This window comes from Erythranthe guttata, chromosome 12, assembly GCF_056151865.1.
Source record: "Erythranthe guttata isolate IM_541 chromosome 12, IM_541, whole genome shotgun sequence".
Classification (NCBI taxonomy): domain Eukaryota; kingdom Viridiplantae; phylum Streptophyta; class Magnoliopsida; order Lamiales; family Phrymaceae; genus Erythranthe; species Erythranthe guttata.
This window is the reverse complement of record NC_142544.1, coordinates 20,151,669-20,170,367: the sequence shown is the minus strand read 5'-3', so window position 1 is coordinate 20,170,367 and position 18,699 is coordinate 20,151,669. Positions and strand designations below refer to the sequence as shown.

The 18,699-nt window shown below is 36.8% G+C and overlaps 5 protein-coding genes across 7 annotated transcripts; 4 read left to right on the top strand and 1 right to left on the bottom strand.

The window, feature by feature from the left end:
• Nucleotides 1–252: 252 nt before the first annotated feature.
• Nucleotides 253–4,814, top strand: LOC105969968 (cycloartenol Synthase). The gene is made up of 17 exons (XM_088827096.1): nucleotides 253–936; nucleotides 1,037–1,225; nucleotides 1,366–1,455; nucleotides 1,549–1,743; nucleotides 1,840–1,924; nucleotides 2,013–2,179; nucleotides 2,262–2,450; nucleotides 2,559–2,672; nucleotides 2,768–2,890; nucleotides 2,987–3,109; nucleotides 3,201–3,299; nucleotides 3,404–3,460; nucleotides 3,565–3,611; nucleotides 3,716–3,859; nucleotides 3,943–4,120; nucleotides 4,308–4,388; nucleotides 4,477–4,814. Exons 1-17 carry the CDS (start codon nucleotides 739–741, stop codon nucleotides 4,669–4,671), a joined length of 2,274 nt encoding a protein of 757 aa, XP_088683222.1. The 5' UTR covers nucleotides 253–738; the 3' UTR covers nucleotides 4,672–4,814.
• Nucleotides 4,781–9,147, bottom strand: RPN13 (regulatory particle non-ATPase 13). The gene is made up of 14 exons (XM_088827104.1): nucleotides 9,020–9,147; nucleotides 8,618–8,694; nucleotides 7,718–7,810; nucleotides 7,552–7,611; nucleotides 7,407–7,445; nucleotides 7,221–7,295; nucleotides 7,066–7,132; nucleotides 6,834–6,915; nucleotides 6,259–6,374; nucleotides 6,146–6,169; nucleotides 5,789–5,886; nucleotides 5,635–5,712; nucleotides 5,488–5,542; nucleotides 4,781–5,270 (listed from the first exon to the last, which is right to left on the bottom strand). The coding sequence occupies exons 2-14, from the start codon at nucleotides 8,660–8,662 to the stop codon at nucleotides 5,137–5,139; spliced, it is 966 nt and encodes a 321-aa protein (XP_088683230.1). The 5' UTR covers nucleotides 8,663–8,694; nucleotides 9,020–9,147; the 3' UTR covers nucleotides 4,781–5,136.
• Nucleotides 9,148–9,274: 127 nt separating this feature from the next.
• On the top strand, nucleotides 9,275–11,727 carry APEM9 (3-phosphoinositide-dependent protein kinase-1). Its single transcript, XM_012994742.2, has 6 exons — nucleotides 9,275–9,444; nucleotides 9,544–9,717; nucleotides 9,828–9,905; nucleotides 10,395–10,677; nucleotides 10,901–11,232; nucleotides 11,369–11,727. Exons 1-6 carry the CDS (start codon nucleotides 9,389–9,391, stop codon nucleotides 11,496–11,498), a joined length of 1,053 nt encoding a protein of 350 aa, XP_012850196.2. The 5' UTR covers nucleotides 9,275–9,388; the 3' UTR covers nucleotides 11,499–11,727.
• Nucleotides 11,728–12,119: 392 nt separating this feature from the next.
• Nucleotides 12,120–15,026, top strand: LOC105969967 (pollen receptor-like kinase 1). Of its 3 annotated transcripts, none has more exons than XM_088827093.1 (4): nucleotides 12,120–12,166; nucleotides 12,356–13,339; nucleotides 13,431–14,039; nucleotides 14,123–15,026. In XM_088827093.1, the coding sequence occupies exons 1-4, from the start codon at nucleotides 12,121–12,123 to the stop codon at nucleotides 14,806–14,808; spliced, it is 2,325 nt and encodes a 774-aa protein (XP_088683219.1). In that variant the 5' UTR covers nucleotide 12,120; the 3' UTR covers nucleotides 14,809–15,026. The 3 variants fall into 3 exon arrangements, with proteins under 3 accessions (XP_088683219.1, XP_088683221.1, XP_088683220.1); XM_088827095.1 differs by having other exon boundaries at nucleotides 12,121–12,166; nucleotides 12,313–13,339; XM_088827094.1 differs by having other exon boundaries at nucleotides 12,121–12,166; nucleotides 12,309–13,339.
• Nucleotides 15,027–15,473: 447 nt separating this feature from the next.
• On the top strand, nucleotides 15,474–18,482 carry LOC105969973 (proteasome subunit beta type-6). Its single transcript, XM_012994745.2, has 8 exons — nucleotides 15,474–15,759; nucleotides 15,870–15,946; nucleotides 16,587–16,642; nucleotides 17,081–17,153; nucleotides 17,451–17,562; nucleotides 17,807–17,880; nucleotides 17,984–18,058; nucleotides 18,223–18,482. The coding sequence occupies exons 1-8, from the start codon at nucleotides 15,648–15,650 to the stop codon at nucleotides 18,352–18,354; spliced, it is 711 nt and encodes a 236-aa protein (XP_012850199.2). The 5' UTR covers nucleotides 15,474–15,647; the 3' UTR covers nucleotides 18,355–18,482.
• Nucleotides 18,483–18,699: the final 217 nt, after the last annotated feature.

The window sequence follows — 18,699 nt, the reverse complement described above, 5'->3', positions numbered from 1 at the left end:
GAAGAGATGCTATTTTTATTGTTGGAAAAGATGAACGAACATCTTTAAATAAATTACTATTACATAACTTTGAAACGAGTGCCATGCCGATGCGGATGGATAGTGGAGCTGTACATTGCAATGGTGCCTCACTTTCCGCATGTACTTATATTATTATTATTATTATTATTATTATTATTATTATAATAATAATAATATTTGTTATGGTTTAGCTGGTATATCATCATTGAGATTGACAGGCCAATCCATATATTAAAATAATCGGTATGGTTTAATTGGTATATTGGAATTTGAAGATCAATGATTGAAACAATATTATCATTTATTCACACATGTTTTATATATATATATAGTTATTTAATTTTTTCTTTGTTGTTGAGAAAAAAATTCAATTCTTACCCCCAACTTTGACTGTCAACCTGTATCTGTAGCATATCAAGTTAGATTAGAAAGCCACTTGCAGCTTCTCTCATTGAGTTCTCAAACTCGAGATGTAATGAGTGATTTTGAAGGAAGATGCATTGACCTTTCCTATTATAATATTTTCGAGCAAGTTGAATTTATTTGACCAAACTTCTATATATATGTATCCACCCAACTTAATCCTGTACGAAGTGGCATCTTCTATTCTTTTTTGTTATCCACCAGTCTTGTAAATTGTCAATCTTAGGTAGACATAAGATTTATAGAACAGTTTAGTTGGATTAAGGTGGTAAGAAAGAAGACAGTGTAAGCAAAATGTGGAGACTGAAATTTTCTCAAGGGGATATTAATGATCCAAGTCTTGCAAGCTTCAATAACCATGCTGGAAGACAGTTCTGGGAATTTGATCCATTAATCACAGAAGAACAGGCTCTGATCGAAAAGGCTCGTGCAGATTTTCGTAATAGCCGTTATGAAATCAAACAAAGTTCTGATCTCCTAATGCGAATTCAGGTGATTACTGCAGCAAAATCCTTGAACCAAGTAGTAAATTTTTTTATTTTTTTTGTGAAATTTAAGGTTTTTGATTTGTTTGATTTGATGATTGTTGTAGTTGGCGAAAGAGAACGGTTGTGGGGCAGTGGATTTGGAGCAGGTGAAGGTAGAAAGTGAAGAAGAAGTAACAGAGGAAAAAGTTGTTATTACATTGAAAAGAGCACTGAGATTTTATTCAACTCTTCAGGCTGAAGATGGACACTGGCCTGGTGATTATGGTGGTCCTCTGTTTCTTCTGCCAGGATTGGTCAGAATACTAAACTACTCTGTTATTACACCACCTCTAAAACATGTTTATTCTTTTTTTATTTTCATTAGTAATAGAAATGGAAAATTGGGTGTGGAAATGAAAGAATATGAACTTAAAAAGAATCTCAAACACTGCAGATTATATCTTTGTATATTATGAAAGCTCTAAAAACCGTCCTCCCTGAAGAACACACGAAAGAGATATGCCGTTATCTATATAACCATCAGGTACTGATCCAATCTTCTAGTTTTAATTACATTTATCTAATTTGATGTTATTTTGATATGTATATATTGATGAGACTATTTAATGGAATGTAGAATCTTGATGGAGGGTGGGGATTGCATATAGAAGCGCAGAGCAGCATGTTTTGCACGATCCTAAATTATGTAAGCTTAAGGCTTCTAGGACAAGAAATGGACGGTGGAGATGGAGCCATGCACAAAGCCAGGACATGGATTCTTGATCATGGTGGTGCTACTTACACCCCTTCGTGGGGAAAGTGTTGGCTCTCGGTAAATATATATACAGTCTCAACACGTACCTTAATTTCCCGTTATTCTTTTAAGTGTTATTTTTCCAACATATTTTGTATGTATATGTATACATAGGTTCTTGGCGTGTACGAATGGGATGGCAACAACCCTCTACCCCCAGAGATATGGCTTCTTCCTTACTTTCTTCCCGTTCATCCAGGTTTTGTTCGACCCTGTCCTCTACTATACATACATATTGTATATATATATACAAACGTTGGTTAATATGGTTTTTTGGTAATATGTAGGGCGTATGTGGTGTCACGCTCGGATGGTGTATCTGCCCATGTCGTATTTATACGGGAAAAGATTTGTGGGGCCCATCAATAGCGTTGTTCTGTCTCTCAGGAAAGAGCTTTATAATCAAGATTACCATCAGATTGATTGGAATTTGGCCAGAAATCAATGTTCCAAGGTAATAAGAGACATGTTATCCTTGTCTTGATTTTGGAAAAATACTTCTAGAAGTATTGATTGTACAATTAATTCTGTTGCAGGAGGATTTGTACTTCCCACATCCATTATTACAAGATGTTTTGTGGAAGTGTCTGGACAAATTTGCAGAACCTCTTCTTATGCAATGGCCTTTCTCTAAGCTGAGGAATAGAGCACTAACCACTGTGATGAAACATATGGAGTACGATGATGTAAACTCTAATTATGTCTGTTTAGGACCAGTAAATAAGGTATTGGAATCCTCGTTTTTGCATTCTTTTGTCGGCTAATAATAATAATAATCTTCAACTTATTTATATATCTTGCATGAGAGATAATATCTTGTGTCATAAAAACAGGTACTTAACATGCTGTGCTGCTGGATAAACGATCCAAATTCGACAGCTGTAAAACGACATCTTTCAAGAATTAAGGATTATCTGTGGGTAGCTGAAGATGGCATGAAGATGAATGTAATAAGAAAAAGATACAGAATATCTAATTAATCTCAGTTTAAAAAAAATTAAAGCAAGTTTATTGAGTTTTGATGCTGATAATTTTATTTCAGGGATACAATGGGAGTCAGTTGTGGGACACGGTTTTCGCGGTCCAAGCAATAGTCGGAACTAACCTTCCTCAAGAATACGGTTTAATGCTTAAAAAGGCACATCAATTCATCAAAATATCACAAGTAAGAGAGTTTTAAAAATTTCTGCTATCATATATTTTATTTAATTTAGTATATCTGATTTATTTATTAATTTTTTTTCTTTTTCTATTTTTGAAGATGAGAAAAGATAGTGCAGGAGATTTGAGTTTGTGGTATCGACACAAATGTAAAGGCGGGTGGCCGTTTTCTACTTCAGACAATGGCTGGCCGGTTTCAGATTGTACGTCAGAAGGTCTTAAGGTATGATTTTCCTAAGACCATACGAATCACATCTGGATTTTGTATTGGTAAATGATTTGTTAAAATAATTGTTTATTTGCTTAAAATACAGGCTGCAGTTATGTTATCGGAGCTGCCACTGGAGGTTGCTGGAGAAGGATTAGAACAAAATAAGCTATACGATTCGGTTGATTTGATTCTATCCCTTCAGGTTTTACACATTTCTCAGAGCACCTTAATTTGACCAGTTATCTCTACATATATATTAAATTGGAAATTATCTAAATTGAAATCATCGGCATTTTATTGGTACAGAATAGTAATGGAGGTTTTGCGTCATACGAGCTCACACGATCATACGCTTGGTTGGAGGTAATGAATAAATTGAAAACACACTGGTCACAGTGTTTATTTTATAAGGGAATAAAAAAGTGCGTTTTTTAGATTAACCGAATGTATATCCATCCATGAAACAGGTGATTAATCCATCAGAAACATTCGGAGATATCGTCATCGACTACCAGTAATTATTCCAACTATTATTTACTTTTCAATTTTTATTACACCGTCAAAACTCAAAACCTTTTAACGCTTTCTGACATTAAATAAAAAAATCTGTGAACATAGGTACGTTGAATGCACATCTGCAGCAATTCAAGGTTTGAAGCAATTCAACAAACTGTACCCTAATTACCGGAGAAAAGATATAGACACGTGCATTGACAAGGCAGTTGACTTCATCGAAAGCATACAGTTATCTGACGGCTCATGGCAAGTCCCTTTCTTTTACCATATATATAATGCCAATTGATTATATTTCAATGGAAAATTATAATTAAATTAGTGACTAACAGGTATGGATCTTGGGCTGTATGCTACACCTACGGGACATGGTTTGGGATAACGGGGTTAATCAAAGGTGGGAAGACTTACGAAAACAGCTTAGCTGTAAGAAAAGGTTGTGAATTCTTGTTATCAAAGCAACTTCCATCTGGTGGATGGGGAGAAAGCTATCTTTCAAGCCAAGACAAGGTATGTATATACATTTATACGTACGACTCTACTATATATATATATATATATATATATATATATATATATATATATATATATATATATATATATATATATATATATATATATATATATATATATATATATCTCGATTGTCGGTTCTTGTTAATTTTATGTACTAAAAGTTGCATGACATGATATAAAGGTATACACAAATATTGGGAAAGACGTATCGCACATCGTAAACACCGGATGGGCTATGCTGGCGCTTATTGAAGCAGGACAAGTAAGTCTTATGTTAAATCTGCTAGTAAATATTGTAATGAGAAAATATATATATATCGTTGACTGATATATCTAACTCTTCATAATAGGCGAAACGGGATCCAAGTCCACTGCACCGTGCAGCTAAAGTGCTGATTAATTCACAAATGGAGAATGGAGATTTCCCACAACAGGAAATTATCGGTGTATTCAACAAGAACTGTATGATAAGCTACTCTGCTTATCGAAACATTTTTCCGATATGGGCACTCGGAGCTTATCTCAATAAGGTCTTGAAATCATGAAACAGAAAACAACTGTATACACGCGTGAATATGGACTGTAAGAGCAACCTCAATCTGTACATGTAAGAGTGCTCGGTCGGAATTGGCTATTAATGTATGCATGCATTACTTTTAAGGGAATGAATTGATTCAAATATTCATCATCTTTTCGCTTTCCAAACAAATCCACCAACAGTACTAAAGCTATTTCAATAACACACATCCTACAACAAAACGAAGATTCTGCTCAAATACAAGTAGGGTCAAGTGATCAATTTTGACTTCGTAAAATATGATAATATCTTCATCCACACAACCCAAACAATGTAATATAGCTAAAGGAACGCTATACTGGTTGCTTCTCTTTTCTCCAAATCAGGGATATAAGATTGCACAGAGCAAGATCAGTGTGTATCTAAATGATCAACGGCTAGCATGAACCTTGAAAGTAAACTAAAAGCTGACTGTATCTGATGTGATATTACACTATTGACCTTCATCCATTGCATCACTACCAAGACAAGTTTGAGATTTTACATCATTGCCTCCTTGCCCCGACTCTCCGGATCCAGCAACGGAATCTTCAAGGGCCTCAAGAAACGACGGAACAGTGAACTTGTCTGCAAACAATTAAGTCAACTGGTCATACAGACAGAACAATTACATAATACTTGTACATTGGAAGCCAACAGAGGAAGAGTAACTAAGCACGCCAGTATCATATTTCTAGTTAATGCAGCTGAAGTGAGTTTCTAACACAATATAATTCTTCGTAAATGCCACAATTTTGCAAAGTGTGTCCTATTCTAGCCAAGTAGGAAAATTTTGATTGCTTACATTTGCTAGGATCTATCCCAAACTGAGTGAGATCCACCTGTCCAGTGCGCAGCACCTAGAACAAAAACAGAAAATTAAATAAAAAATATTTATAAAAAAAAGAAAAAAAAAGAAAGAAAGAGAGAATCTGAAGAGGTAGAGCCTCACATAAGTAAATGAATCAAGTTGTTGGCGGAATGGGGGACTCTGTAGCAATTCTATTAACTCCTCGGCGGTCCATGTACCCTGTAACCACAGAGGAATCTTCACAATGGAGCAAAAAAATCAGTAACTGAGGGAATGACAGATGTCAATTTCTTACCTCAGGTAAAAATGTCACCATCTGCTCATCTAACGGTAGTAGTTCTTCAATAAGTGGCCAAATAAATTCTGGCTTCAAAATATCACCTAATCCCAAGCCTATGATAACCAGGAAGGATATCAGAACAATTTCGAGTTGGAAATAATCCATACAATAATCATCAAATACCACCAGTTACATGGTGTGATCACGCATATCAATTTAATTCAGATAATCGAGTGATTTAACTTCAAGTTCCATTAATTTAAAACTCAAAAAGTCAAAGTGCAACTTCTCAAATTAAACACAGCTTCCTAGCAGAATACAGAATAGAAGAAGGTTATGTGCTATAAGTCTCTGAAAGAGGAAATCTCCTACCTGCATCTGGGTCTCCTGCTTCATCTACATCAGAAAACAAAATTTACGTTATTGGTCGAAAAAAATAAAAACAAGAATACTTTAAGCACATTCCACTAAGAATTCAAGAATACCTGAAGATCCTATGTTACTTAGTATTCGCTGCAGATCGGACATCTTTACAGGTCCAGCAGAAGTTACATCACTAGTTGCTCCAACACCCGTGCTTGGTCCAACAAAATTTCCTGCCCTGCGGAAGTATAAATGACAGTAAAGTTACAGGATTATTTCACCAAGTTTTTGCAATAATATATACATATATATATATATATATATATATATATATATATATATATATATATATATATATATATATATATATATATATATATATATATATGTGTGTGTGTGTGTGTGTGTGTGCTTGTGTGATGTGCAAGGCAACATTATCGTTTTTCTCTTATGAACTCAAGTTTCTAAAAGCATTGAGGAACATTTACGAGGTTGTTATAGATAGTAAATATATTCTACATATATCTAGGATTGATTAGCTTATATTTACTATAGAATACATTTACTATCTATAACAAAGGTAAATAATGGGGAAGAATATCGGTCTTCGGTATATATTCATTTTAAATGTGATTACAGGAAGATCTTATCCATTTGCCCCATTATCATGACACGCTCTCCAGATTGTTAAATTTACCTAGAAAGTATATCATCCTCAACTATAACTTCAGGGTTCTGCAAAGGAACTGAAACATCAGTTTCATCTTCGTCGGGTGGGTCTGTTGATCAAACAAAAAGTTAAATACAAGTCGGCAATCAGGTCCAGCCTAATAAACCAACAGTGAATACCAACGATACACGATATGAAAAATGACAGTAAGAATTTTAAATGAATTGACTTTTTGCATATATAGTAGCAGTCCAAGTACCTAGAGGCGTATTCAGGTAGAAATTGACAGTATCGCACAACTCTATATCGTTCTCAGCTTTGGGCTCCTAAAATCAATCCAAGCAATACAGTACAGAAATTTTAGAATATTATCATACCATATAGTGCAAAAGAAAATCCAACTAATGACTTAACCTGAAGCCAAAAGAAGAACTTTCGGTCATCTGTAAGAAACCTCAGGATGTATACCCTCCCAGAAGACTGATTAACCTGATAAAGTACAGATAAAACAAAAACGAGATCCAAAGATTTAGGAATTTATGAATAAGGAAATTGTTATATACAAAACTATGAACAATACTTCAGACTTAAGAGATGTACCTTTTCAAAAACCGACTCATCTGGAAAAACAATTTGGTCCTATATCCATCTTCCGTTAGGGAATAACTACCGGCCAATACAGATTAGATAAAAAATGGAGATGGTGGATTCGAAAAAAAACTATATACATAAAAAACTAGGATACATCTTCAACAACATTTGCAGATCTGTCAAGCCATTGAAAATGGACTAACCCTTCTTCTCCCTGTAAAAATAGAGGAAGGTGATTACACTAAGAATGTAAACTACTTCTCGTCTTTGGAGAAAATGAAAAGGATGAATGACAAGAATATTGCTGTACTTAACCGTACCCTTCCTATACGAACAAGTCCTTTACGAGGATCGGGGAGTACACGTGTTCCGTCCATAAGCATTTTACCTGCACGAAATTCCAGCCAAGCTAGCTGGATAATGGAAGAGGAAGAAATTTCATTTCTATGCTACTCCAAAATGAAAAATATTAATGCTGATATGGAACTAACGTATAGAAAATGCATCATCTACCTTTCTTAAGGAAAAAAATTATTGCACTCCATATTAGTAAACTTATGTTCAAGGCATTGAATTGTTGTATAGCGGATAGATCGTGTATTCCACTCACTATATCAATAATAGTAAACCGCATAAACCATACTTAACTACAAGATTCTATTAATCAGTCGAACACGTCGCAATTCTAATAAATTAAAACAAACAAATTTTTGAAAGTAAATTGTGAGCTATATGTTCAGTTCATTATATACAGTGTGACCGTAAGAGTTGGCTTACATACTCAAATTGGGTCTATAATATCTAATCTTGCTCTTAAAAGCTACCAAATAAGGAGTGAAGAATCGAAGAACAGAAGTAGTTCAAATCAACGATACAAATCAAGGTAACTCTGAGTGAACACGCGTCATGCTCATGAAATTTCAAAAAATCACCAAATCATATGTTCTAATTAACTGCAGTATAAATCTATAAAATAAAAGGTAACTCGTCAACAGCTTCAGCGGCGTAGTTAAATTAAATTCATAAATTTATCAATAACAACGTACATATATACCATAAAACGAATATTATCCATACAACATCTCAGAAGCTAAAATTATACCATATAACATATACTCCATATAATGTCTCAGAAGCTTTAAATTTGATACACACAAACAGTGTATTATTATTAAATGCTAAAAATACTGAACCAGTACAATTTGCAGAATTAAATATACCTGAATATGAGAAAAAGCGTCAGTTTCTGAAGAACCCATAGCCATACCCTACTTTATCACTCTATTATCCAAAATAACTGTAATCAGAAGAGAGAAGAAAACAACATTAACCAAGAGTCGTCATTCATTCCAAAGGGTAACCACTGAAAAAACTTAAATTCCATTAGGACTACAAAATTACAGGTTTACACAAACACCACACCCACCCATCCACTCCCCCCCAGAATCTCGAGGGTTCCGAGTGTGCTTTGATTTTTTATCTAAAAATCAAAATTCGAAAATGAAGCATTTCCATTTCCAGGATTGAAAGCATGAAATAAATATACAGAAACCCTCGAGTACTAGGTTAAGCACATTTAAAAAACGGGATTAAGTTAAATGAATTACAGTGAAAGGATTTACCTGCCCGTGTTCTGTGTAGGTATGTTTAATCGCGCTCAGATAGAAAGAGAGAGAGAGAGAGAGAGAGAGGAAGGAGAGAGAAATTGAAACGAGTTTTTGAGCCGACGTTGACACTTGACAGTGTGAAGACGGTGGGCTGGGCTGCGACTCTAAACTAAAACTGGATTTCGTAAAAGCCCCAAAACTTTTGTTAATATTTTTTATGGCCCATTTTTTTTTAAAACAAAAGTCGCTTTTTGTTTAATTAGTTATTTTATCCCAATACTTCAAAAAGTAGAAATCAACTTCACTGCTTGGCGGACAAAATTCAACAATCCCTCGTCTCTTTCCCCAACGCGAGAGAGAGAGAGAGAGAGAGTGTGATTGAAAATGGCGATTACAGGTGAGCAGACGCGAATCTGGGAAGAAATTGACCGCGCCGAAAGGTAAAATATTTCGTGTGTTATCTATGTTTCATTTTTCAGTCTTCATTCTAGCAGAATCTCATGTGTTAACATATTAAATCTATGGATGCGATTTGGCAGTTATCTCGTTTGTGGCATGTTCGATGAAGCCGCCTCGTCAGCTTCATCTATTCTTAAACGATTGCTCGCAAATTGTAAGCTCAGCGAATCATCGGAGAATTTCGAGGACGATCGTGGTGATATGCTGGAATCGGCGGGCATGGTGCTTGTACAATCCATGAAACATTCCCAAAGGTAAATTAGGTTTGTTTCTGATTTTTTTTTTCCTTTTCTGCATATGTTGTTTTCGTAATTATCTTCTTGAATTTTGTGCCATTATTTTTATTTTTCCTGTAATTTTGAAGGACGTCAGAAATACTGAAGGAGCTTAAACTGTTATTTGGTTCACTCACTGCGATGCCTGTTCAAGTTTTCCTCTCTGGGTAAGTTAACTCACTTTGTCCTTTATATATTTTTTCTTAGAATTCCTTGCAAGTTTTAATGGGATGCTACAGATGTAGAATATTGAAATTTCCCTTTTTTTTTTATTATTTTTAACTTGAATTCTTAAATTGTGGAAATTGGAATTGCTTTGGTATGATGTATATTGAAGTACTCCCATTTTTTTGTTAGGCCAACATAGTCTAATTCCAAGTTTCGTTAACCACACGTTTTGCATTTGATGAATCTGAACAGTTTCTTCCTTCTTCCAGTCTTGTAGTTGGTAGGCAATATTACATTATCCAATTGATTAGTGACATATGGTCGTAGAGTGAGGTACTGAGGTATGTGCAAGGTTAGTTAAAACCGGGATTAAAATTGTACTAAAATCCTATGGCATGTAAAATTGTTAAAATTGTTTTTGGGTAAAATCCCGAGATATATATATTCCCTACAATCTGATTGTGTAAGTTGTTCTATTTTGCCTTCAGGGTGTGCTTTGAAATGTCGGAGAGCCCCTCTACTGTTCAAGGTTTTCTTGAGGAATTTCTGAACAGCTGGAAATATGTAGATGACCGTTATTATCCTCTCTCCGGGGCAGAAGCTATAGTATCTGACACAGAAGGATCTTCGTTAATGTGTTCTATCAGAGTTGACGAGTATTTAGCAGTTGTTGAGCTCTATGTCGTAACACTTCTTGCTAGGACTGTAAAGAACACAAATCTTGCTATTATATGGGTGGAGAAAGCCATGTTGCCAATCGAGAAGCGGCTGGTAAGATTTCGCATGCTTGATTTCTTTCTAAATAAACATTCAACTTGTTTTCCTATTTTATTCATTTATAAACAATTCAAATATACTATGTGATATACGGTACGATTCTGCGCATGAAAATATTTCTACTTAATTCATTTGGTGTTTCTGAAACTACATAGTGGATTAGACGTTAGTGAAAACTTTTTTTCCATTTCATAATTTTTTCTACTTGGTTTCTCAGGAACTTCTGAGGCGATTACAATCGATGGATTCCACTGTCACCAGTTCATCGAAAAAATCTACATCACCTGAACTGTCGGATGAATTCAATTCTGATTACTTACAAGATCAAAAACCATATAAAGGGCATCTAAGAGATGTTGAGAATAATACATCAAAAGAAGAAATTCTGAAATTTTCTCGACAAAGAGTTCCATTCTTCTGGTGGTTTCCTGCAATCAAATTAAAGTTAGGCAGTACTCAATTAGTTATACCAACTGGGAAAATGCTGGTGGCTTCTCTTCTGTTGCTTCTTTATTATTTGACGAGAAAAAAGCAAGCTTTGGTGAAGAGGTACGACTTTTATTTTCTTGCGAATAATAGATTTAAATGAGCAGGCCCTCCAGTTCCGATACTCATAATTAAACTATTACAATTTTCTAGAAGACATGCTTTTTTCTTCCTTTTAACTTGTTCTCTCGTTTTGCAGGTTTCTTGCTAAGAAAGCTGTGTCCATGAAAAAGGGTCTGCTCGACTTGTGGCAGCTTGCATTCTCATACCAAGTGAATCCTCTAGCGGCTGTTCAAACACTTCCAACCACGGCAAGTGGAAATCGTTGATATATATATGTATGGTTCACTTTCTCCATCTATCTCCCCTCCAGGCTCGATTTATCTCTTGTGAGTATATGCCCACATGACCTATAATAAACCATTTGATGATTTTACCAACATGAGTGGGTTTCGCTGCTTATCCAGACGGAAAAATGATTAAAATTGGTCCTGCTTAAAATTTCAAGTTCTCTTCTTGGGAAAATAAGTAAATAAATTGGTATAGCCATTTGAATTATTTTCACTATTATTTATTTTTATATACAAGAACCATTAAACTCAGTGCCACAAATTTGTCGAACACCGAATGGCATTTGAAACTGTTCATATATACCGTTGAAGGAAGACAATGATTCACTGTGTGGGAGGGTTAAAGCTCGATTTCGATGCAAATAAATGGGATTATAACACCTTTGCTTCAATCTGGTATTAAGCATATTTGAAATTCATCGTAATGACGAAAAAATGAATAAAAATAACATGGAAAATTCACATAATTTTCCGGGGAAAAAATTAATTACAATTAATTTGGAATCCAAAACACAATACAAACAGAGATAGTCGTTGTAAAAAGAGAGTGGTGTCTAGCGACTCAAGTTTGATCTTTATTGTCAATACTTTTCAGATTGAGATGTTGCCTTGTGCGTTTACGCCTCTCGTCGAGCTTGTCACACACGGTATGTTCATCAGTGCGTTTATCTAGTACAAATATGGCTTTTTTTTTTAAAAGTATAGATATACACATATATAGTTATATCTATTCAAGAGTTTATGTTTTGGATTGACATTGCCTATGTTTATTAATATTGTTATTCCAAGGCAGCCAACTTATAAATTAAAAGGCATAGCGCATACTTCTCATGCAGAAAACGTGTTCAACACCCCATGCAATAAAAAAAATAGTGGACCTTATCCAACATCCTTAAACTTGTCACCATTTGTCAATACTATGAATCTCAAAACCCCAACACCAACAAAACAATTCACTATTATTGGCACTTTCCCTTTTGTTCCTCCTCTCCAAACCCTCCTATGTTCACAATCCTCCATTTCATCTCCCTCTTTCATTCTCTCATCAAAGAGGCCATCTTTTTTACCTTCATTTCTCCGTGTCCCTCGGCCGGGCGCGCACCACCACGTGCGCGCACCACCTCCACCACCACCACCACCACCACGGGCACTAATCATCATCATGGCTCCAAAACAAATACATTACTATAATATTCTCTCGTTTTTTACGATCATCTTCTTCTTCTATTCTCTCGCGACGGTATCTGGCGAATCAGATGCCGAGATTCTCCTCAAGTTCAAGGAATCTCTCGAGAACACCGCTGTGTTGTCGAACTGGGACAACGCCACGTCCCCCTGCAATGCCAGCTGGCACGGGATTCTATGCGAGAAAGGCCGTATTTGGGCGATCAAGCTCGAGCATGCGGGGTTGGGCGGAGTCATCGATGTGGAGACACTTATGCAATTGAAGGATTTGAGGAGTATAAGTTTTATGAACAATGATTTCGAGGGGTATTTACCGAATTTTACGAGAATGGGTGTGCTGAAAACGGTGTATTTGTCGAACAACAAGTTTTATGGGGATATTTCACCCAACGCCTTTTACGGGATGAAGTCTTTGAAGAAACTTCATCTGGCTAACAATTCGTTTACGGGCTCGATACCTTCGACTTTGGCCACGTTGCCTAAGCTCATGGAGTTGATGCTCGAAGACAACCAATTTCACGGCGAGATACCACGTTTTCGACAGAATGGATTGAAGCGATTCAGTGTGTCGAACAATGATTTGGTGGGGGAGATTCCTTTTACCCTTAGCCATTTTAATGCTTCTTCATTCTCTGGTGAGTTTATTTTCTTTAGCATTTAATTAATTCACCATTGTTGTATTATATTTAATTAATCGTATTATTTTATTTTTTCCTCTGGCTGCAGGCAACTCAGACCTATGTGGGGCGCCGCTGAGTCCATGTGCGGCCAGAGAACATCTCTCGGTGGCAACAATAGTAATCGTGGCGGTGCTAGTGGCGGCAGCATTGGCGGCGCTTGTGGCAGTAGTCTGCATCCTCCTCCGGCGCAAGAAAAACCCACCGACCGACCAACCAGGGGGAGCCTCCCAAGGAGACCATCAGCGTAACAAAGACAGCGCGGCGGCGGAGTTAGACAGAATGGAGAGGGGCGGCGGAGGGTCGTCGTCGTCGCCTGATCAGAACGGGAAGCAGGGGGTGAGGCTGACTTTCCTGAGAGAAGGCGGCGAGAAATTCGACATGGCGGACTTGCTGAAGGCTTCGGCGGAGATTCTGGGAAGTGGGGCTTTCGGGTCGACTTACAAGGCGGCGCTGAACGACGGGAACGTGATGGTGGTGAAGAGATTCCGGCACATGAACAACGTCGGAAAGGAAGAGTTCAACGAGCATATGAGGCGGCTCGGCCGGCTGAGCCACCCCAATGTTCTTCCCATCGTCGCTTTCTATTACCGGAAAGAGGAGAAACTCCTCGTCGCCGATTACGCCGAGAATTTCAGCCTCGCTTTTCAGCTTCACGGTATTATATATATTATTATATTACCTATTATATTATAGCAAAATAGCGTTTTCTCTTCTGTAACATAATTTGTGCGTACTCAGGCAATCGATCTGTGGGGCATCCGTGTATGGATTGGGCAACACGGCTGAACATTGTGAAAGGAGTTGCCAAAGGGCTGCAGTACCTGTACAACGAGCTGCCGAGCTTGACGGCGCCGCACGGCCACCTGAAATCATCCAACGTTCTTCTCGACGGCTCTTTCAGACCTCTCCTCGCCGACTACGGCCTTGTCCCCGTCGTCAACCAGGAGCACGCTCAGGACCAGATGATCTCATACAAGTCGCCGGAGTACAAGGCCAGCCGCCGGATATCCAAGAAGACCGACGTCTGGAGCCTCGGAATCCTCATCCTCGAGATCCTCACGGGGAGGTTTCCGTCGGACTTGCTGCTGCAGCAGGGCGGCGGCGGCGGCGGGGATGTCGACTTGGCGACGTGGGTGGAGTCGGTGATGCAAGGCGGCGGCGGTGGACTGGAGGTGTTCGACGGTGACATGGCGGCGGGGACGAGCCATTACTGCAAGGGGGAGATGATGAAGCTATTGAAAGTAGGGTTGAGTTGCTGCCATGCTGACGTGGACCGGCGGCCGGACATTAAAACCGCGGTGGAGATGATTGAGGAGGTCAACGACAAGGATGCCGACGACGACTTCTATTCCTCGTACACCAGCGAAACCGACATGCGTTCTTCCAGAGGATTATCTGATGATTTCAAAATGATTAATATTTAATAGTACAGTTAATTATATTAGCTAGTTTTTTAATTCATTAGCATTCATCATAGGATTTGTCTTTTTTTCTTTTTTTCTTTTTTTTTCTGATTTACTCCTGTAATAATTATTTGTGATTAAGCCTCTCTTTTTCATTCTTGATTGGATGATCAGAAAATGGTTTTGGTAAACAACTGCTATTTTATTAAGGATTTAATTACAGGCAGAAGATTCACCAACTGTAACATATAACATATATATGTTTTTTTTTTTTTTATTGTTGTACAAAAATAAGTAAATACATTTTTGTGTAGTTGGTGATGAAGGTTTGATTCAATGATGAATTAGAGAAGTATTTACAATTAACACATACTATGTTAATAACTAATCTTGTGCAATTAGAAGCTAACTAGATAGACATTTGGCGCAACATATATTGGTCACGTTCAGCTCAGCTGAAATACCCTAAAACCATGAAATTGTAGTAGATGGGCGTTTACAAGTGAAATAGCGCACAAATCGAGTACAAACTAGAAAACATTCCACGAATCTAGAATTATGTTGAATTTGACACTACATAAAAATAGATTCATAATTGATGGGGCTGGTTGTAATTACCCAAAAAGAAGGGGTTCTTTTGTAATTTACTCTTATTTTTATGATGGGCTCATTTTATAATTAAAGAGAGTTGGGGGATCAAATTGGTATTTAACGAACTATTACATCAGTGCTTCTTCCCCCACAAGAAACTCTCTTTTTTCTCTTTCCGATATATTCAGTATTTACTCATATTTAGCGATTGCCCACTGTTAAATTTTCCAGCTCAAGCTCAATCGATCCATCTCCACCATAAGCACACCATGGACGTGAGTTCAAGCGATCTGGATGCTCCACACTCGATGGGTACCACCATCATCGGCGTCACCTACGACGGCGGTGTTGTTCTCGGCGCAGACTCTCGAACAAGCACCGGTAACCCCGCCCCGAACATTTTCCTTTCGATTTTCTATGTTAATTTTGTCCTTGTTCAATGCTAGGGTTTGCCGCTTATTGCGAATTTTGAAGTAAATGTAATTTTGTAGGGATGTATGTTGCGAATAGGGCATCCGACAAGATCACTCAGTTGACCGACAATGTCTACGTCTGTCGTTCTGGCTCGGTAATTGTTTACCTCATTGAGCTTTCTATTTGTATCTTTTTATGGCAATGTTCATTTGTATTCATTTGATTGCTTCTTCTTTTTTTGTTTAACTTTTTTAGGGTTATTCTGCATAAAATTAGTTGTGTTTAGAAGTTGAAATTGATGTAAGGAAAATATTTGCTCCTTCTATTACATGATTTTCTGAATTGAGATTCTGCTGTTTGATTCAACTTGTGATGAAAGGAAGAGCTTGACAATAAGAAGTTGAACTATGAGAACAAAAATATTTTATGGTAGTAAATGGCAAATTTCGATTCACTTGAGATATTTTTGCTCTTAAAAGTTGTATATAACATATATGTGAGACTGAGGCCAGATGGGGCAACTTTATTGTCAACATATTTCTGCTTGAATTTATTCTTGGGTGAATTTTAGGGGGTGAGGGTGGGTGTTTGCATTATAATTAGATTAAACACGTGCTTTTTGCAACATAGCGGTTTGTTTTTCAGATTGATTCCTTGCTGTTCTAACTGATATGATTTTGGGGTGCATTTTGGCCATGAAATTAAAGATATGTAATACTTTTAATTGCTGGAATGGCTTTTCTTTTTCTTTTGTAAACTTCTTCTGAGTAGCATTTGCAATGTTCTTTAATCAGGCAGCAGACTCGCAGATTGTTTCAGATTATGTGCGCTTCTATCTCCATCAACACACGTAAGAGTTCACTCTACATTGTACAAAGTAGTATGATCCTGCATTTTATTATCCTTTCTATTGTTTGCAGGCATTTTTACAGTGATCTATCCAATTCCTAGAGGTTTTTTTTGTCCTCGGTTATCCTACGTTTATTCACTTGTATGCTGAAGACACTTCTCATTTGGGATTTTTGATGGGTTGGCAATGTTCAATAGACCCCATTTTATTCTGTTGCTTCCTTCATTTGGCAGTTCTTAGTTGTTTTAGGAATCTCTTGCGTATAAATTTTAAGGATGTACAGAAAAATGGGGCTGGATATTTAGGTTATGGTCTTCTGTGTATTATCCACATGAGAAGAAATATGCTAATCTTCTGATAGTAGTACGCTTCTCTTTTAAGAGTTCATAGATGGGTTTTTTATTTTATTCCTGAAGTGAATGCTTATTTATTATGCAGGATACAACTTGGTCAGCCTTCAACTGTTAAAGTTGCTGCAAACCTTGTCAGATTAGTAGCTTATGGTAACAAGGTTTGTAATAATTTCTTATCTCCAGCTTCTGATTATGTAGTCTGTACTAGTTCAGAACTGCCTCTACCTCCAAAAAAGTTCTTTTAGTCCATAATGTATGGAAGTCTATAATTACCGTTTTTAAAAGATATTGGTAGCTCTGTATGGAAAGATGGTCACAATTTTGTCATCATATATGTTGCACGAAGATTGTTGATAAGTACTTTTTTCTTTCACAAAGATTATTAACTAGCCCTTTTCTTTGACATGTCTTCATTAGTTTCTCATTGTGAGTTAATTGTAATCTCGACTTCGCAGAATATGCTGCAAACTGGCCTCATTGTCGGCGGATGGGATAAGTATGAAGGGGGTAAAATATACGGAATACCTCTGGGTGGAACAGTTCTAGATCTGCCTTTCACCATTGGAGGTGAGATCTTGTCACTGTTACTATATGTTTTTCTTCAGTCTTACCTTCAACTCATGAATTATATTTGATAAACCCTTGAGCATATGTAGTTGTAAATTTAAATCTGAATCAAACTATTTCAGTATTTAGAGCTATTTTTCAAGATCCTTCAATCTATAGTTGTATTATGGTCACTGGGTGAAACATTTTCAACTCGCTAGTAGATGAAAATATAAACGACTGACAAATCTTTATTGTATATCAGGATCTGGCTCGTCATATCTGTATGGTTTCTTTGATCAAGTATGGAAGGAAGGGATGACTCGAGAAGAAGCTGAGGTTTGTTTGTTATGTATCAGTATCTATGATGCGATTGAATTTTGAATTTTGTCTGAAAGAGATCTTCCTAATTTTTGTGATGTTTCACTCTTTCTTTGTCCAGCAACTAGTTGTGAAGGCAGTCTCTCTTGCCATTGCTCGGGACGGTGCCAGTGGTGGCGTTGTTCGTACAGTGACTGTGAGTTGCTTTCTCATAGGAATATTTCTTTCCTTGTTTAAACTAGTAGTGATTCTAAAGAATCTCTCTTTGAATTGGGAATTAAATTATTTATGAATATCACATTAAATCCCTTTCGATTATATCCAAATTTCTGATGTTTGAGAATCTCGTTCCTTTTGCAGATTAACAAAGATGGGGTAAGTAGAAAGTTCTACCCAGGTGACACACTTCCGCTATGGCATGAAGAAATCGAAGCCCAGAATTCACTCTTGGACATCGTAGCTGCTGCCAGTCCTGAACCTATGATCACTTAAATTCCATCTGGTGGAATTAAATTAATTTTCTCTGTTTTCATATGCAAACTGAACTCTGTTGTTGCAAGTTGAATTTGTACTTGAGCCACTACCCCGGAAAATTATTTATTGAAAACTCATTCTCGGAATTTATTATTTTTTTTCAAGATTCAGAAATTGACAATTTTTTTTTCTGGGGTTGATTACATTATACATTACTCTGCATCCAATTTCTGGATACTTATAATCTCCCTTCTTAAACATATTACATCATCTCCCTTAATTATCATACCCTTTAGTAAATTCGAGGAGTCAAATTTTTTTATGTTTACCCTGTCCGAAATATCATCAATTGTATATACGATT

Coding starts and splice junctions, on each gene's coding strand:
- LOC105969973 (XM_012994745.2), top strand. CDS start 15,648: ATGGACGTGAGTTCAAGCGATCTGGATGCTCCACACTCGATGGGTACC. Junction 16,643..17,080: donor TTCTATCTCCATCAACACAC/GTAAGAGTTCAC, acceptor TTTATTATGCAG/GATACAACTTGGTCAGCCTT. Junction 18,059..18,222: donor GCGTTGTTCGTACAGTGACT/GTGAGTTGCTTT, acceptor TTCCTTTTGCAG/ATTAACAAAGATGGGGTAAG.
- LOC105969967 (XM_088827093.1), top strand. CDS start 12,121: ATGTTGCCTTGTGCGTTTACGCCTCTCGTCGAGCTTGTCACACACG. Junction 12,167..12,355: donor CGTCGAGCTTGTCACACACG/GTATGTTCATCA, acceptor CTTCTCATGCAG/AAAACGTGTTCAACACCCCA. Junction 14,040..14,122: donor CCTCGCTTTTCAGCTTCACG/GTATTATATATA, acceptor GTGCGTACTCAG/GCAATCGATCTGTGGGGCAT.
- RPN13 (XM_088827104.1), bottom strand. CDS start 8,662: ATGGCTATGGGTTCTTCAGAAACTGACGCTTTTTCTCATATTCAG. Junction 7,811..8,617: donor ACGCTTTTTCTCATATTCAG/GTATATTTAATT, acceptor TCCATTATCCAG/CTAGCTTGGCTGGAATTTCG. Junction 6,170..6,258: donor AAGTAACATAGGATCTTCAG/GTATTCTTGAAT, acceptor TTTCTGATGTAG/ATGAAGCAGGAGACCCAGAT.
- LOC105969968 (XM_088827096.1), top strand. CDS start 739: ATGTGGAGACTGAAATTTTCTCAAGGGGATATTAATGATCCAAGTCTT. Junction 1,226..1,365: donor TGTTTCTTCTGCCAGGATTG/GTCAGAATACTA, acceptor CAAACACTGCAG/ATTATATCTTTGTATATTAT. Junction 3,612..3,715: donor GATATCGTCATCGACTACCA/GTAATTATTCCA, acceptor CTGTGAACATAG/GTACGTTGAATGCACATCTG.
- APEM9 (XM_012994742.2), top strand. CDS start 9,389: ATGGCGATTACAGGTGAGCAGACGCGAATCTGGGAAGAAATTGACCGC. Junction 10,678..10,900: donor TGCCAATCGAGAAGCGGCTG/GTAAGATTTCGC, acceptor TTGGTTTCTCAG/GAACTTCTGAGGCGATTACA. Junction 11,233..11,368: donor AAGCAAGCTTTGGTGAAGAG/GTACGACTTTTA, acceptor CTCGTTTTGCAG/GTTTCTTGCTAAGAAAGCTG.